The sequence below is a fragment of the Tupaia chinensis genome, unplaced genomic scaffold (assembly GCF_000334495.1).
Source record: "Tupaia chinensis unplaced genomic scaffold, TupChi_1.0 Scaffold000060_1, whole genome shotgun sequence".
Lineage (NCBI taxonomy): Eukaryota > Metazoa > Chordata > Mammalia > Scandentia > Tupaiidae > Tupaia > Tupaia belangeri.
In genome coordinates, this window is record NW_006159518.1 from 713,147 (window position 1) to 732,000 (window position 18,854).

General features: G+C 38.4%; 1 protein-coding gene across 1 annotated transcript in view; it reads left to right on the forward strand.

Annotated features, from left to right (window-relative positions):
• The window catches only part of PLXDC2 (plexin domain containing 2), a 520,858-nt gene that overhangs the window by 269,122 nt on the left and 232,882 nt on the right, over window positions 1-18,854 (forward strand). The window contains exon 4 of the mRNA XM_006141612.3: window positions 12,405-12,474. Coding sequence (XP_006141674.1) covers window positions 12,405-12,474 — 70 coding nt within the window. The remainder of the gene's footprint in view (window positions 1-12,404; window positions 12,475-18,854) is intronic.

Genomic DNA, 18,854 nt, shown 5'->3' on the forward strand with positions numbered 1-18,854 from the left:
AAGAGTGTCATTCGATATTCGGAGTTAATTAAGTTCTTATTTCTGCTATGGAAAAGTGCTGAAGTGATTAGAATTTCTAACTCAGAAAATCAATTCAATTGATGGACTTTATTTCTGAAAGGAGTAGCTAGTTCCTGTCTTTTTCTTTGCATATTGATCAGTTCCTTTCCTTGAACATTTTGAATTTTTAATTAGGTTTCCAGTGTTTGTAGTCACTGGATTAACCATCTATATCCTGTTGACTCCTCCCAAGATGTGAAAATTGGTTCAGATTATATCTTTTAAAAATATAGCAGGAGCCAGCAGGTGGCATGGTGGTTAAGGTGCTGGATTCCCACATGGTCTATGACAGTTTAAGTCCCATACCTGATGGCTTGAAAATCATGCTGGGTATGTGTGCGCATGGCCAAAATCCCAGGAGGAGAATGGAGAAGGGCTTGTGGCATCGCCATCCCCCTGGGAGGGAGTGATTTCTCACTTTCCCTCTCCTGTCTCTGTCTGTACCCTCTATGGTGAGTATACACACCCTATGGCAAAAAATTTTTTAAAAAAAATCTTGCATAGCAAAATTATTATGAATTACCCGCTCACTGTACTAGTTTATTTTGGAATATGTTAAGCTCATTTATGGCCTAAAAGTAGACTCTTACGGTATACCAAAAGCAGTTTTCATGACTGTTATCCACATGTGTACAATTCGCCACATTTTATTTTCTCTCTTTAATAATTACTTATTTTGGATGCTTTGTCAATTTCAGTTTTTTCTATCTACCTATATTTCTTTTATTCTACTACCTTTCAATTTATATTACTTTGATAAGTGAACTTCTTTCAGTTAAATAGGTGAATACAGCAGTGAAAGGTAACTACCTTTGAGAATTTTAAAAAAGAAAGTAAATGTTTAGAAAGTTTAGAAAACAGGGTCAACTACTAATTTGGTGGTTAAGGTAGGTGGATCCTCTATGGCTGACTGGCAGTTTCAGTCCTGGACCCAGCAGCTTCGAAAAAATCCCCTGCATATATGTGCATGCCCTAAATTGGGAAGGGGAAATGAAGGAGAAAAGATTGTGGTGTGACCCTCCCCATGGTAGGTGCCCTCTCACTTTTCCTTTCTCTCTCTCTCTGCCTTTTTCTGGTAAGTATATGCCCTCTAGCAAATTTAAAGAAGAAAGAAAGAAAGAAAGAAAGAAAGAAAGAAAGAAAGAAAGAAAGAAAGAAAGAAAGAAAGAAAGAAAGAAAGAAACGAACTTTTTGCCTGTATTGTTTCAATCCTTTTAATAAAAGTGTTGTGATGACATATATTTATGTATTAGAAAGAACATATGTCAAATCATTCCCAGCTACTTATTAGTGATCAAATAAAGAGCTATATTTATTTAGGAAACTAGTTTTAAGGAGCTATTGCTATGCTAGACACCTTCGTGTGTATAATAAAATGTTTACCATTATTGACTCAACGCTTATGATGGTCTAAGTACACTTGGTCATTTGCTTTTTTATAATAACCTTTTTTTAAAGAATTATTTTATTTTATTTATTCATTCTCTTATTTTTAAAATTTGACTAGAGAGAGAGATACATACACAGAGAAAGAGAGGCATGGGGGGAGTGAGAAAGCAAACCACCAGGTCCAGGACTCCAACCTTGGTCAGCCATGTGGCAGTGTCCAGAAGCTTAACCACCATGCCACCTGCTGGTCTCCTGTAGTAACCTTTTAAAGAAGTGTCTTGACTCCATGCAGGTAACCAAACTGTGGCTACAAATGTTAAGTGATTTATGAAATCATACATCTATTAAGTACCAACCTGGGATTTAATTTCAGGTCTTTCCAATTCGAGAAATATGTTATTTATTAAAAAATTTAAAAAGAACACTAGAAAGGACCATTTTAAAGGTAAAGTTCTATTTAGTTTCATTAAAGGATTGTAAAATGTGTGTCTTATGATTATTAAAGGAATAAGCACTTATAGATGAATGAATTTCTTTTTTAATTTTTTTGAGAGGTTTTTTGTTTGTTTGTTTGTTTGTTTGTTTTACTATAGGGTGCATGCGCGTGCCAGACAGACAGAGACAGAGAGACAGAAAGCAAGAAATCACCCCCCAGGGGGGATGACCATGCCGCATTCCCTTTTCCTCCGTTCTCCTCTCGGGATCTTGGGCGTGCACGCACACCTGCCCAGCATGAGTTTTAAGCCACTGGGTCCGGGTCGCTAACTGAGGTCGACTATGTGGGAGTTCAGCGACATAGCCATTATGCTAACTGCTGGCCGCAGATTAATGAATTTTATGTGAAACTTACTCAGTTTCAAGAAAGTTAGTTGTGGGGGATCAGCAGTTAGCATAATGGCTATATCGCTGAACTCCCATGTAGTCGACTGCGGTTCGAGTCCCAGACCCAGTGGCTTAAACTCACCCCCGGCACGTGTGCGTACATGCCCAAGATCCCGAAAAGAGAATGGAGGAGAAGGGATTGAGGCCTGGCAATCCCCCCTGGAGGGTGATTTCTCACTTTCTGTCTCTCTGTCTCTCTCTGTCTTTCTGGCAAGCACATGCGCCCTATAGCAAAAACCTCTCCAAAAAAAGAAGGAAAAAAAATTAGTTATTAGGTGTATTTTGCAAGAATTGATCACATCCCAATTAAATTAAAATTTTCACAGTTATTCAATATTTGTTCAATTATTTTTATTTTTTTGATATCTTAATCTTGCTGAGAATAAGCCAGCATTACTAGAAATATCCCTGTAAATAAAGCAAATACATTTTTAAAATTTTTCAATCCCTTCCAAACTTAATACTTGGTATAAATAAATGAAAAGTAACATGGCTTAAAATAATATGACTCAAAATGTATTTGATAAATGTTTAGACATTTTTGGAAAAAAATAATACATCTTACTTTGCTAAGAATAATACTAGTAATATTCACCTATTTAACGGTTTAAGAGATAAGCACATACACCTCTAACATAAAATCATTTGAGTGATTAAAAATAGATTATTGGGGATCCAGCAGGTGGTATGGTGGTTAAGGTACTGGACTTCCACATGGCCAACTGCGGTTCAAGTCCAGAGCCTGGTGGCTTGAAAAATCACACCCGGCAGGTGTGCTTGTGTGCCCAAAATCCCAAGAGGAGAATGAAGGAGAAGGAATTAGAGCATGGCCAACCCCTGGGTGGGTGATTTCTTGCTTTCGCTCTCACTGCCTCTCTCTGGCAAGCATATGCACCCTATGAAAAAAAATTGAAATGTGTATAATAATAAATGGCTATTCCATTAACTCAGTCTTGAATAATTGGATACTCTATACTCTTTAGCTCCTTTGCTATCATGAACTCATAGATCTCAGAAATTATTAAAACTTTCATTACTACTGATTTTCTTCCCACAAGCTGCTTTCAGTAGAACATGCCTGATAAAGATGCAGTAAAGAGACTTAGGGGAACCTAAGTGTCACTTTAGAACTGTAAATAAAAATCTGTCTTAAGACAAAAAGCGGTTTTTATTAATGACATTTTCAGAAGTGGTTTTGAAGATTATAAATGTGCCCACTCCAGATTCCTAGCTGTTCGGAAGAGGTTTCTGTCTTCAAGGCTTTGCAGGCATTGACTGCTTAATTTGTCTTTGCTCTGCTGCCATGAAATAGGCACGCTAGGTATACGGGAATGGGTATGTTTAGGATTATCATTTCAGTGTTATTAAAAGCAAATTAGCAGAGATCACAATAATTAGTCTGAAACAAAAATAGAAGTAAGATACACTGGTAAGAGAGGCAAGAAAAAGTGTAGACACACTTAGAAATGTGGTATGTATGACCCTGAAGGGTTCTGCCTGTTGCCAGCATAGATTTTATGGGACATGCTTCAGGGAAGATAGTATGGTTCTAAAGGACACAGCCGGATTATGGCGGCCACTATCATAAATTTGCGCTAAGTCACCTGCATTCTATATACTACCAACTCATCAAAGAATACTTATCCATCACCATGTGAAAAAATACTTCTTTTGCTTGTCTCACAGTCACCATTATCCCTTCTTTGCTGTCCTAGTAAAATGTGGGAAGTTAGAAAATTCAGGTTTTTTGTTTTTGTTTTTTGACAGAAGGCATGTGGGCTTACTACAGGAAGATAGGTAGGTATGTAGAGAGAGAGAGAGAGAAAGGGGGAGAAAGAAAGCATCTCCCATGGGTAGTGGCCATACCACAATCCCTTCTCCATTTCTCCATCCCATCAGGGGTTTAGGCATGCGCATGTGCTTCTCAAGCTGCCTGGCTGGGATTTGAACTGTGATTGACCATGTGGGATCTAGCTCCATATGCTATGAGGACAGACCAATTCGGTTCAATTATTTATGTCTTTTATGTTTTTTTTTCCTTTTCTTTTGAGTAAGCCGCTTGAGTTCCTTGTGTATTCTGGTTACCAGTCCCTTGTCTGAGGCATATTTTACAAAAATATTCTCCCATTCTGAAGGTTGTTAGTATATATTTGTTACTGTGTCCTTTGCTGTGCAAAAACTTCTTGATCTGATATAATCCCACTTGTCTATTTTAGGGATTATTGCCTGTGCTTTGGGAGTCTTATTTAAGAAGTTATTTTATTTTTTGAGAGAGAAAGAGAGAAAGAGAGAGAGAGAGAGAGAGAGAGCGAGCTGCCAGGTCTGAGACTCGAATTACAATTGGCCATGTGGGAGTCCAATGTCCTTAACCACCCCGCCACCTGCCATCCCCAAGAAACAAATACCTTTGGCAGCATCTCTTCATGTTATGATCTCTCCTCTTGGGATCTTGGGCATACATGCACACGTGCCCGGCATGAGTTTTAAGCTGCCAGCCAGGTCCAGGACTAGAGCTGTTGTCATCTACCCGGGAGTCCAGTGACATATCCATTATGCCACCTACAGGTCCCCATTTTATGCTTTTTAAAATTTTTACTTCTGAGCTTTTATTTTAAATTTTGTCCAGATTCAATTTACTGGGTCTTCATATGACCATTTTCCTGAACCCTTTTTCTTTTTACTTTAAATAGTCTCCTTAAAAAATGAATAATTAAATAAACCTGCATTTATTCTGTTCGTTTCATGAGAGATGGCACTCTAGAGTGGGAGAGACTGGCACTTGTAACAGGTTTTGTCATGCTGTGATCCCCTCCCTTAGTCTTCCAGCCAACCAGGTCCATAGATAGGTTTTTGATCAACTGGGGATCTAACCCCAATCAGCCATGTGGCTCCAGCATTGCAGAGAGGCAACCACTTTCAGCACTGTAGCTGGGCCTGCATTAAATATTTCTTGAGGAATGAGACCCAAGATAAAATTCAGGATATAGTAACCACACCGTAGTTTTAGTATGAAATTTTTTTGTTTACAACTGTGTGTGTGTGTGTGTGTGTGTGTGAGAGAGAGAGAGAGAGAGAGAGAGAGATAATCCTTAGGGTTCTCTTAGGCTTTGTGACTGCAAAAGAGTCCTCTGTTTCATATACAAGTTGGTGTCATTATTGGCTGGTTTGTTTATTTGAGTTTGCTTTAGGGTGTATGCGCTTGCTGGAGAGAAGCAGTGTGAGAGAGTGTGGGAGAGAGCAAGAAGTGAGAAAGCACACATCGGGGGATGACCACACCGCAATCCCTTTACCTCCACTCTCCTCTTGGGATTTTGGACAGTATGCACATATGTGGACAAATTTTTCAAGCTACTGTGTCCAGGACTCTTAACCACCTAGTTGCCCACGTGGGATCCAGCCACTTTAACCACCATGCTCCTTGGCTGACCCTGTTTATGCTTTATTATAGTTAAACGATGCATAAATAATTAGGGACACAGCAAGGTTTCTCACATGTAACCAACACATCTCTTCTTGTAAGATTCCTCCTCTCACTGGGTGGCCGTGTGGCTGACCAGTCACCCAGCTAGAAATCCCAGCTTTAGTCTAGATTCCCCTCATTCACCCCTAACTTTTATACTCAGTTAACCACAGATCCTTTCAGTTTTACTTTTAAAATATGTTTTGACCCATCCCTTCCACTCTTCTGCCTTATTATCTTATGTGTCTAACTTTCTAACCAACCTGTTCCAGCAGCTTCTTTTCTGGGTTAGGTGTCCTCTCTTGGTACCTACTCTGCCCCTGTCGGTTCTGTCCTTTATCTCTCTGTGATGTTCCCCCCATCACTGAATGTACAGAGTGGAACATACTCACCGATCTGCCCTCAGCACCTAATTTAGTGCCTGTGATGTGCCAGCTGCTGAATAAGTGATTCTTGATTGTTTGTCTGGATGAATGAATGAAACTGTCCTTCAGTGATCCCTAATGCCTGCCTTATCTACTATGCAGAGACAAAGTAACAGTCCCATTACTCAGGGGGTGTATTAGATCGATATATAAGCATTTAGCTTAGATTTGCTTTATTAAACTCTAGTGCTTAATTATATGGGTTTCAGTATGTTTTTTTTAGTGTGTGTGTGTGTGTGTGTGTGAAGGAGCTACAGTAAAACTTTTCTAAACTTGGCCTTTAAGTGTGACTTACCACTTTGTTTAATACCTCAGTAACTAAGACCACTGTCTTTATCATCACTGAAACCTTGGTTCAAAATCTAGTATCCCATTCGAGTCATTCGTAACTGTTTTCAACCTGAGTTTTACTTTGATGTAGTTATATGGAAATTATGTAATCATGTTTTATATAGACAAACACTCATCCACAGTGTCTGCAGGGTATTGGCTTCAGGCCCCCTACAGATAGGAAAATTCTTAGATGTTCAAGTCCCTTATATAAAATGATATAGCGCTTACATATGACCTATGGACTAGTATATGACCTCTCATATACTAGTCATCTCTAGATTACTTATATTACACTGCAGATGTTATGTAGGTAGTTGTACTGTATTGCTTAGGGAATAATGACAAAGAAGAATGTCTGGGTGGCCTGTAGGTGGCATGGTGGTTAAGGTGCTGGACTCCCACATGACAACCATGGTTCAAGTCCCCTACCTGATGGCTTGCATTGTCACTCCTCACACCCCCTTTGGTGAGTGAATGTATCCTTGGCAAATTAAAAAAAAATTATAATGATTAATACAATTAAATAAATAATTAAAATAAAGTCTGTACATGTTCAATATGAATACAATCAATTTTTTAAAATCTCTTCAGTGCTGACTGGTCGAATCCACAGATGCAGAACTCATGGACGTGGAGGGTCAGTTATATGTGTATTCAGAGTGCTGGGTGGGAAAGAGGAGGGCTAGAGGAAGAAGACGTAATTGAGCTCAGAAGTCAAGGCAGCCCATGTTGACGCTTTGGCCATAATCCTTCTACTGCCTCGAGTTCACTTGACAGTTCCTAACTCACTAGCCACTTCCCAGCTCAAGTTCGTCTCTTCTTTTTGGCTAAAGCTGCAAGCAGAGGCAGTCCAGGACAGGAGTAGAACAACCTTTAATCAATAGAGCTTGAAAGTCTATGTATGAATGTTCTAGCCTCCTGGCCTCCAGTTAACTGAGTCTAAGCCATATTTTCCCTGTTTTCAGAGAGTCTTCATGGGGACTGAGGTTCAAGTGTAGTGGTAACACATCCAATGCCATACATGTTACAGTTTTTCTCTTTTCCTTGTCTTACTTTCCCCACTTCCTGTAGCGTCACCTTATAAATGAACTGTGTTCTCCTAAGTCTTTATATCAGTGATTTGTGTGGGGAGTAACCCAAAGTGACCAAGGTTGAGAAATTATTCCAGTTAGAAGACACACCATATAGAAGTTCCAGAACCGAGATTTGAGGATGACAGTTTCAAGGAACTAAAAGATGTTCTCTATGAGTAACCAGAGTAGAATATAAGGGGAAAAGTTGTGAAGTAGCAGGGACCAGTTGGTAGTGGGCCTTAGGACTCCCTTTCACTCTGTTGGCATTATTCCCAGGGACAATGGAATTTTGGAAAGAATAATAAGAAGTGGGGGAGTGATAAACTAAATAGATAGAGGCTAAACTCAAGGGGCAGTAGAGCCAAGACACCTGTGAGGAATTAATGGCAGTAACAGTAACCTCCACTTGGGGAGCAGAGTCACTAGTGACAAAGGCAGGGAAGGGCGGGCAGATGGTGGTGCAGCTGTGAAGCAAGCTCTGTGAGGTTGACCTACATGAAAAGGTTCCAGATTTGCATCCAGAGACTTCACTGAACACATGAGGTACAGCTATGCCTGTGATCCAGGGCTGGCTGAAGCTGGGGTGGATCACAGGAACACCCTGCTTCAGTGGCTGTCTCCTTCTCTGGATGTCTACCTTTCTCTCTTTCTTGCTGTCTCTCTTATTTATGGAAAAAAGAAAGACAGACACTTAAAAAAAAATACACTTCATTTATAAAGAATGATAGTGACCTGAGAGAAATGGAGATTTCACAGTCATCTAGAAGATCCTGTCGTCCTAAATGATCATTGCTATTCCCTAGCAGAGTGAGGTAGGTGGTGGCGAGAAGCAAACTGGCCAGTTAAACAGGGAAACATTTTGGTCATTGACGTCACTCTTCAGGGTGATGTATTAGCAAATTTTCTTCAAGGATCTATTTGCTTCTCAAGAAGTCTTTAATTTATGTATGTACTTAAGTGTCTTAATCTAATTCCAAACATATTTAAATATTTACAGTGACTGAGACGCTCCATGTCGTATCGCTCTGGTTCGCGCTTGGTGGTAATGGATAGAGTTTCCTAGTTATGTTTAAACCAAACTCTGATTCTCAGAGTGAGAAGCCTGAGGGTGTAAATTTTACCAATTTACTGATGAGTGTGGAAATAAATTCGAATGCTGGAAAGCAATATACTAGAGCAAATGCCTTTATAAAACTGTTTCTGACATCTTCTTTGAGATTAATGATTTTACAATTGCAGCTTTCATTTTAGGGTTATTAGTGACCATCCATTTTAGTGAGTGCAGTCAAAGTGGGTTTTCTTGTTCTCTTTAGTCAGCACAAAATAAAAAGGATGATAAACCCATTGTTAAGATGTGGTTTTCTTGAAAAAGGAAAGAAGATCCAATGGAAAGTCATTGCCAGTTTTGAAATGACTGATTTAATGCCAAAGAAGTCATTAGAAATCTTTGACAGATATAAAAGAGCAATCATTTGCAAAGTCAGAAAGAGCTAAATTCAGTACACAATAGGTATATTTCTCTATTTTAAAAGAATTGTATATTAGGGAAGATATAGACATCATGAAATTTTAACGCAATAGTGTCTTACCGTAGGCAGTTTATGCCATTGGGCTCTGTCTTAGTCCATTTCGTTCTGTTGTAACAGAATACCTGAGACTGGGTAATTCATAAAGAACAGAAATGTCTCTCTTTCAGTTCTAGAGTAGAGGGTGAGAAGACCAAAGTCAAGGGCCCCACACCTGCTGAGGGCCTTATTGCTGTGTCAACCCCCCAGGGAGGAAGACAGAAGGGTATGCATGCACAAGTGAGAGGGTCCAGAGCAGGGAGAGAAGGGAGGCCACGCTCGCTCGGACTTTTATCAGGAACCTACTCACTGTGATAAGAGCGTTAATCCATTGTGAGGGGTTAGTCACCTCTTAGGGTCCTACCTCTTAACACTGCTGCATTGTAAATGAGTTTCCAACACAAACTTTGGGGGATATATTCAGACCACAGCAGACTCTTTCTTTCTTTCTTTCTTTCTTTCTTTCAAGAGAGATTTTTGCTATAGAATGCATGAGCTCACTGGAGAGACAGGAAGAGACAAAGAGACAGAAAACGAGAAATCATCTCCCAGGGGGAATGGACACACTGCAATTCCTCGTCTTCCATTCTCCTCTCAGGATTTTGGGCATGTATGCACATGTGTCCAGTATGTTTCAGTCCTCTGGGTTCAGGACTTGAACCACAGTCTGCCATGTGGGAGTTCAGGGACATGACCAGTACACGATCTGCAGCTTCCAATAGCTAATACTTTCTTTCTGGATCTTTTTATTTTAGATGGTTGTCTTTATCATCACTGTTTTTTTTTTCTTTTCTTATTTTTTGCCTAATAATCATATAGCTGTTTTCTATCACTTCAAATAGTTGTGTGTGTGTGTGTGTTTAAACTGTTTTCTGGGATTAGCAGATGATATAAAGGTTGCATTGCTGGGATCCCACGTGACCAGCCATGGTTTGAGGCCCAGATCCCAGGACTTAAAACTTACACTGGACATGTGCCTAAAATCCCAAGCAGAGACTGGAGGAGAGGGAATTGTGACATGGCCATCTTCCCTGGGGTTCATTTCCAAAATCCCAAGAAGACACTGGAGGAGAATAATTTGGCATGGCCATCCCACTAGGGAGAGTGATTTCTGGCTTTCTGTCTCTCTAGCTCTCTGTTATATATATATGTATATATTTTTTATTTTAAACACACACACACACAAACACACCTCTTTATACTTTTAAAATAAGAGCCAATGCTTAAGGCTCTTTTTAGAAAAATGAGGGGCAGCATTTATGAACTTCTTCATAAGTCTCTTCAGTTTTTCCCTATATCAAGGAAAACTAGCTCTTCAGTTACCAGCTTTGTTCATTCTAAATGCTTTTTTTTTTAATTTTGCTTTTTAAAAAAATTGTGCCAGAGGTCATAGGCACCCAGCAAACAGAGACAGGGGGAGAGACAGAGAAAGACAGAGAGGAAAAAAAGTGAGAAAATACCCTCCATGGGAGATGGTCACTCTGCAATCCTTTCTCTTCTATTTTTCCCTCCCTGGACAAACATGCCTGGTGTGTTTTTCAAGCCAGGTCTGGGACTTGAGCCAGTCAGTCAGTCATATGGGATCCAGCAACCTTAAACACCAGCCCTCAGGCTGGCTAGCATTCATTCATTCATTCATTCATTTGTGGATACATACATGCTACAGGGTATATGCACACACCAGAGAAAGACACAGAGAGGAGAGGGGGAAGCACCACCATGGAGAATGATCATGTGTTAATCCCTTCCCCTCCATCTCTCCTTTGTGTTTGGATTTTGAGCACCCGTTCACATGTGCCCAGAGTACTTCTCAGGCCGCCGGGTGCTGGACTCCAACTGCACTAGTAGGCCATGTAGATCTAGCTGCCTTAACTACCAGGCCATGCAGCTGGCCCAACTCTATATTTTCAAGTTGATATAATATACTAAATCTAGAGGTCTCATTGCATTTTTTTTTAAATGTCTTCTGAAACAACCCAAATGTCCACAGAGGAATGGATTGAAAGGTTGTGGCATGTGTACACAACAGAATACTACTCAGCAAAATAAATAAATAAATAAGATTCTGGCATTTTATAGAAAGAGAACAAATGTGGAAGATTTGCTGCTGATTAAAGTGAGCCAGACTATGAAAAAGAGGCATTGTATGTCCCCATTCAATATATACTGAATGTCTGCACTATATGGCAGAAACTGAAAGATGGGAAGGTATGAAGGCATGGACAGCAACTGTGGATACTAGAGACGGTGTGGGAGGAGGGTGGGAAATGAGGGAGGGTGAGAGGGAGGGAATCAAGGTGAGAAAGAAAGAAGCAAAACATATAAGGAACACAAAAATGAAGAATTTTCTCCTGATTATATTACATAGGGTAATATCTTTGACTGGACTAACGTACAGTGTATTCATGCTAGGAAAATTCATACTGTATGCTGCAATGACATATAGTGATTGAATGTATAAAAAACTTTGAAAGTAAAAAGTATTAAAAATGTCTTCAGGTTTAGGTATGTACATGCAATATATTTTCCTCCATGAAATTGCCTTTTATTATCTAGAAAATAAATTGAATATGTAATGGGTAAAGTATCTTTTGATTTTTATTCAGAGAATCTCGATTTATAAGTTCCTTTACTGTTTTGAAGGAATTGATCAAACTAAAAAGAACCCCAAAGTATATGTTCATCATGATGATTGAGCTGATTATTCAATGGACAACTGGAATTCGTGGAGATATTATAAAGAATATCTGAACTTAGAGTTTATACTTTCAGATACTATTTGTAAGCCAGTAACAGTCCAGTCGAGAAAACGGCCCAACTTTATTCTTTTTTTAAAAAAAATTTAATTATTTTATTTATTTATTCATTTACTTTAATTTGACCAGAAAGAGACAGACAGACAGACAGAGAGAAAGGAAGCCACCAGATCTGGGATTTGAACCATGGTTGGCCATGTGGGAGTGTCCACCGCCTTAACCACCATGCCACCTGCTGACCCCACAACTTTATGCTTTTCACGTACTTGAAACATTGAATTACTGGGAGATATATTCTTTGGTACCATCTAGGTTTTGGGTTTTTTTAATCGGCCACAGTAATAATGGGGTTTAGGCAAAGCATCTTTTTTTTTTTTTTTTTTTTTAAGGGAAAAGCTCTTCATTTTACATTTACTATTCTGCACATTATTGATTTTCTTCTCTGGTGTTGTTCCTTACAGAGAGTGAATCTGTCCTTCGATTTCCCATTTTATGGCCATTTCCTACGTGAAATTACTGTGGCAACTGGGGGTAAGTGGTTTTCTACCTATTCACCTTTGATAATATACAGTTTTACTGTAGTTATTATTTTTCATTTACTCTATATTTCAAGACAGATATTTATTGGGAAAATCATTGTCTTCTATCACAAAGTCATGGGTATAAATAAAACCTAAAAACGTATGGAGCTATCGGAAAAACTTTTCAATAGAAAAAAATGAACTTACCTTAGTTTTCAGCTTAGATTTATCTCTGCTTTGTTTCTCAATTTTAATTCATTCCCTGGTGGTATGGTAAGATTGCACCAATGGCAGATATTTGAATAGAATTTTAAAAAAAGAAAAAAAGTGCTTAGAAAAGCTGTTTGTGTTTTTAAATTTTTAAAAATATGCATGTTATATATATATTTTCACCACATGTCTATTAATTTTAGTCATTTTCTTCATTTGTCATCTGTGTCGATTGATAGTTCATTGGAGAGTGTTGAGATAAACACCGAAATTTATTCACATTTTAAAGTTACCTTTTTTCTCTAGAAACTTGGAGGTTAGTTTAGAGATTAGCAATATCCTAGCAAGGTAATTATCATTCTTTGTAGTATATACCAGCAGTCAGAAATACTTTAATCCTTGAGTGCTATTAGCAGATACAAGCAAAATGCAAGAGAATATCTCTGTAGGCCTTTTACAGAGAGTAGAGTAGGTAGAAAAATAGTAGAAAACATCAAAATGGGACAGTAAGTAAAAAACAAGTCAAAGAAATATGTAAATATTCTGAAAGGCTATAAAAATTTCTAACTAAAGCACCACAGAGAAGCTTCCTTTTCCAGCACTGGGTCTTTTGATTGATCTTCTTTGGAGTAGTTGGAAAAGTCATGATGCGTTTTCGTTTTTCTGTTTTACTATGTAAAAATGTGTCATGAGTTTTCCAATTACCTAATAGGTAGTGTAGAAACTATGTTGATCATTCTTGTCATGTTTTAATATAAGGATCAGAAGTTATATATTCAAAAAAAAGATTTTCAATCAGAAATACCAATAAGCAAATAAAAGTTTTTGGGCAACTACTGAGAACAGTAGTAAAAAAAGCTACTTTGTCCTCAGGAATGGATAGCTTAGTGGACTATTGAACAAGGTAAAGCAGAATATGAGGAAATGCTTAGAAAATATAAATGATGAGGAACTAGCAGATGATAGAATGGTCATATCACTGGACTCCCACATGGCCGACTACTGTTCAAGTCACACACCTGGAGACTTGAAACTCATGCCAAGCCATGTGCATGCATGTCCAAAATCCTGAGAGGAGAAGGGATTGAGACCTAGCCATTCTCCTGTGGGGTGATTTCTTGTTTTCAGTTTCTCTGATGAGAACATGTGTCCTATAGTAAAATTCTCTCTAGAAAAATAAAGAAATAAAATAAAATATCAATGATGAAATGTAGAGTTCCAAGCATGACAAAGCTCAGGTATCTATGAGTTATTTAAGACTTTATAGAGAAGTTATTATTTAAGGATTTTCTTGGAGGATGCCACAGTTTCTACGGTTGTACAAAAGGAAGAGTTGACCATAGGGAGGCGTATCCTGAATAAATAAAGAGACAAGACAATGGGTAGAGTATGTTTAGGATAGTAAATACTTGAGTGTGAGTGAAGTTGAATATATTTACAAAACATGTGGCATATTAAGATTAGAGAAATAGTGGGACCAGCAGATGCTGTAGTGGTTATGGCACTGGACTCCCCCATGGCCAACCATAGTTTGAGTCCCGGACCCAATGACTTAAATTACTCTGGGTGGATGTATATGTGTGCCCAAAATCTCAGAAGGAAAATAAAGGAGAAGGGATTGCAGCATGGCCATCCCCCCTAGGGGTGATTTCTGACACTCCTTCTTACTCTCTTTCTGTTCTCTCCAGCAAGTGCAGGCACCCTATGACAAAAACCTTAAAAAAAAAAAATTAGAATAGGTTGGGACAATTTTACATAAACCTTAAGGGTCAGTCAAGTCCATAAATAGGTAATAAAATTTAAAAAAATAAATTTAGACATCTGTGCATGTCCTTACACTGCAGAAAGATTGGAGTTAATGCATTTTATTGGGACAATGTGGCAATAGTTTGTGTGAGAAGTGTTGAAGGTTTTGGTGATTGTGTTGCTTCAAACCCAGGGAGAGAAATGATACTATTACTATTGATTAGAGAGTCAAGCAGGAAAGCTGGTTTTCAGAAAACTAATGACTTCAACTATGAAACTCTTAAATTTTCGTGAAAAAAAAATGGACTCCCTTTAAATGTACACAAGGACTATATCTTTTGAACTCATGTATATGTTAGGATAGTCCCAGGTATGTTACGTTGTTGAAGTATTGCATAAAAAAGGGAAGGTAAGGGGCCAGCAGATGGTGTGGTGGTTAAGGTGGCTGGACTCCCACATGCCTGACCAAGGTTCAAGTCCCAGACCTGGCAGCTTGCTTTCTTACTTTTCTTCTCTCTATCTCTCTCTGGTCAACTTCAATAAAAAATTTAAAAAAATAATAATGACAATGAATAAAATTAAATTAAATAATTCCTTTTAAAAAAAGGAAAGGTAAAATTTTAAAAATGGCTCCAATAAGCCATGAATCTCATTATACCCCCTCATGTCTTTAAAGTATCATATAAAAACATGCTCATCTTTTTTTTTTTTTAAGAGAGATTTTTGCTATAAGGTGAATGTGTTCACCAGAGAGACAGAGAGAAAGACAAAGAGATAGACATGAGAAATCATTTCCTGGGGTGCTGGCCATCCCTCAATCCCTTCTCCATTCTCTTCTTGGGATCTTGGGCACGCACATGCATGCACAAGCGTCCGACATAAGTTTTAAGCCACCAGGTCTGGGACTCGAACTGTGGTTGACCACATGGGAGTTCAGCTACGTGACCATTACACCATCTGCTGGTCTCAAAACCTCCTTTTCTTATAATGTGGATATGAGGGATGTTTTCTGACATTTAGGTTATCAGTATTCCATGCTTTTTTGAAAAGTAAATTATTAATTGCATTTGTTCAAAATCTGGACACAGTGTTAAAGATATGAACAGCTTTGCAATTAATTTCTCAAAATGTTTTATCTTTAAAACTCATGTCAGCAGTTCAGTCAATAAGAAGTATGATTTCCCTTAGTGGAGTGGGTAAGAACAAACCCAAGGAGATGGCCATATCATCTTTACTGCTTCAAAGGACCATTTTTCTTTGAAAAGTTCCTCAAAATATGTGAAAAATCTTGTGCATTGAATGATCTCTATCTTCTTTGAAGAAAACACTAAAGATACTCCTTTCATTTCCTTTACTTAAAATATGTTGGTATGGAACTTGCATACATAAGTCGATACCCTGTTTAGAGCAGGATAGCCAGGATAATACATTGACCTGAGTATCTTCAAAATGAAAGCTGAATTTCATTGGAAAGTTTTTATTTTTAAATTTTATTTATTATATCATAATAGCATATGCAAAAGGAAAAGAGAGAAGGGGGCGGTCTTTTCATGCTGCAGTCCTCTTCCCCCAGCTTGTCAGGTTCTTGGACTGTACATATGCTCAGCCTGTTTCAGGTCAATTGGGCCAGGGATCCAAACCCACAGTAGGCCATGTGGCTTCCAGCACTGCAGTTCAATATCTAAGGACTGCATCACTTAGGCTGGGCCTCATGAAAAAGTCTTTCACTAGATAAATAGCTTGCTTGCTCTTTCATTGTTCACTCATTCAATCTATATTTATTAAGCCCCTAAAAAGGTACTGCAAAGGTTTGCAGAGAAAAATAAGTGATGACCCCTGTTTTCAGAGCTTAGAAACCAAGAAGAGGAAGAAGTGTGATATAAATAAAATAAGAGAAGTCTGGCTGTAATTGCTGAAGGAGCAGAAGGTTGTTCAAAAAGATCATTCTTGTTAGGCCAATCGAGAGTAGGTTTGAAAATGAGCTAACATTTGACATTGATCTCAAAGGAAAGAAGAATTTTAATGGGCCAAGAGGCAGTTTGAGAAGAGCTGGAGTGGGAAGGGACATGTCAGACAAGGGGATGTTTTGCTAAGTGGCAGTGGTAAGCCTGCATCAAGTGTACTTGTAGTGCTGTCAAGTAAATCAGTTTATCTTGAATGAAGAGTTGTAATAAGAGTCTAGCAAAGAGGTGATGGGAAGGCTTAAAGGAAAAATAGAAACCACAAGTCAGGTTAAATAAAGTTGACTGTAGGAAATTCCAAATAGACCAGGGGCTGAGATTTTTAAGTAGAAACACTGAAGTTCCTACTCTATCGATTGCAAATTCTTTTTGATGATGTCTGCAAATTCCTCTTGAACCTGTTTGTGCATTGAATGTGGGGAAAAAAAAAAAGGAAAATGTTTTCCTGGTGAATACAAGCTGTGCAAATAAATACAGTGGATACTTTACACCATAATCCTTTTATCTGACCTCACTGCTCAGCCATTTCCCATGACTCGTTATCCTGGTTATCCTGGTCGGTCACAGGGCTGGGAGGAGAATCTCCATGTGAAGACCCTGGTTAAGGTTGCCCCCTCCACACACACACTCTGTACTCTCTCTCAGGAAATAAACTTTTAAAGAAAAACTTTTCTCTCTCTTTCCATGTGGACACACATTTATTTAAGACTGAAATGAACTTAAAGATAATATCTTGTGTTATTGCTAGGATTAGCATAATTTCAAAACAGAAAGTGGTTTAAAAATACAGACATACACATAATTTACGGTGACCCATCTCTGCACTTTGTATGTAAGTTTCTAGTTAGAACATGTAAATGAAAATTAAACATTTGGTCATTTATTTATAAACTACCAAAGTAAAATCTTTGCCTGTTAAGCACTTTAATATTCAAAAGCTTCAATCATCTATTCAAATAATGCGCAAAATTGGAAATACAGTCTTATTTTCTGGTTCACTGATAGCAGAATCTGAAAACATTCATTTATCTTTCTATTTAAAAATTACTTCAGAATACAAATATTTCAGGCATTCAAAAACTAGTCCTCTGTGCATTTTATAAAAATATTTTCAGTAGTGGCATCACTAAGATGTGTAGTTATTATACTGCTTCTTTTCTTTTTGTATGAATGTTAATGTGATCTTTAAATGCTTCAAACTATAGACTTAAGTTTAAGGATTTGATTTTTAGTTCCTGTGACCCTCACTAGTAGTGACTTTTTACCTGAGTTCATCCTGTCCCCTTGCATCTTTCAAGTATCCTAGAAACAGGGCGATCTTATGGCTACTAGGCATGTTAGTCACATCACTCTGAAAGGTTGGGGATACGGGCTGGGTGAGCCCACCCTTATGCCACTGTATGCAATGGGGAAGAGAAGTGAAGTTATACAGATCATTCTTGCCCCCAAATTTAACTATGCATACAAATGGTGACTCAAAATTAAAGTAAATGGGAAATGGAGGCAATTGGGCATGATTAGGGACCAGAGAGAACACAAATTAAAAGGCTCATGATGAGGTCAGCTGTGGTAGCACAACTCTGCAGTGCCGCGACACCACATGTGAAGGTCCCCGGTTGGTGTCTAGAGGTCACCCTGCCTCTCTGTGTGATCATGTGCCCATGATCTTGGCTGGCTGAGGTAGGGAGTGGATCATGGCATGAAAGACTATTCGGGAATACTTGTCTCCCTCTGTCTCGCTTTCATAGAACAAGTAAATGAATAAATCTGGAAAAAAGAAAAAAGCTAAGGATAAACATGTACTACTTACTTTGGTCATATGACTGATCTGCCCTCTCTTTCTTTCTACATGAAATTCTACTTGTAGATTCTATAAGAAAACTATTTAAGGAACCAGCCGGTGGTATAGTGGTGAAGGTGCTGGACTCCCACATGGTTGACCACAGTTTGAGTCCCAGACCTGGCACTTGAAACTCATGCCAGGTGTGCATGTATGTGTGCCCGAAATCACAGGAGGAGAATAGAGAAGAAGGGATTGAGGGATTGTGGCACAGCCATTCCTCCTGGGAGATGGTTTCTCATTTTTCCTCTCACTGTTACACTGACACAAGCACACACACCCTATGGTTAAAAAAAAAAGAAAAGAAAAGAAAAGAAAGGCAAGCTTAACACTTAAAAAATAAAAAGAAAACTATTTAAAATTTTAGATATATTTTATTTAAATTGCCACATGGTAGGTAATAAAATATATAAATGTTCACTAAGTAATAATTTTTAATAGCTGTAAAACTAATACATGGACATTAAGAAAGTTAAACATACAAAAGTAAAATATAAATCTGCTTTCTTCCCCTGCCTCATCAGTTTCTTTTCTAAGAAAAAATAACTTTTGGACCAGTCCGGAGCATGGCGGCTAAGATTGGGGAGATCCTATGTGGGCTATTACACAGTGTGAGTCCCAGACCTGGTGACT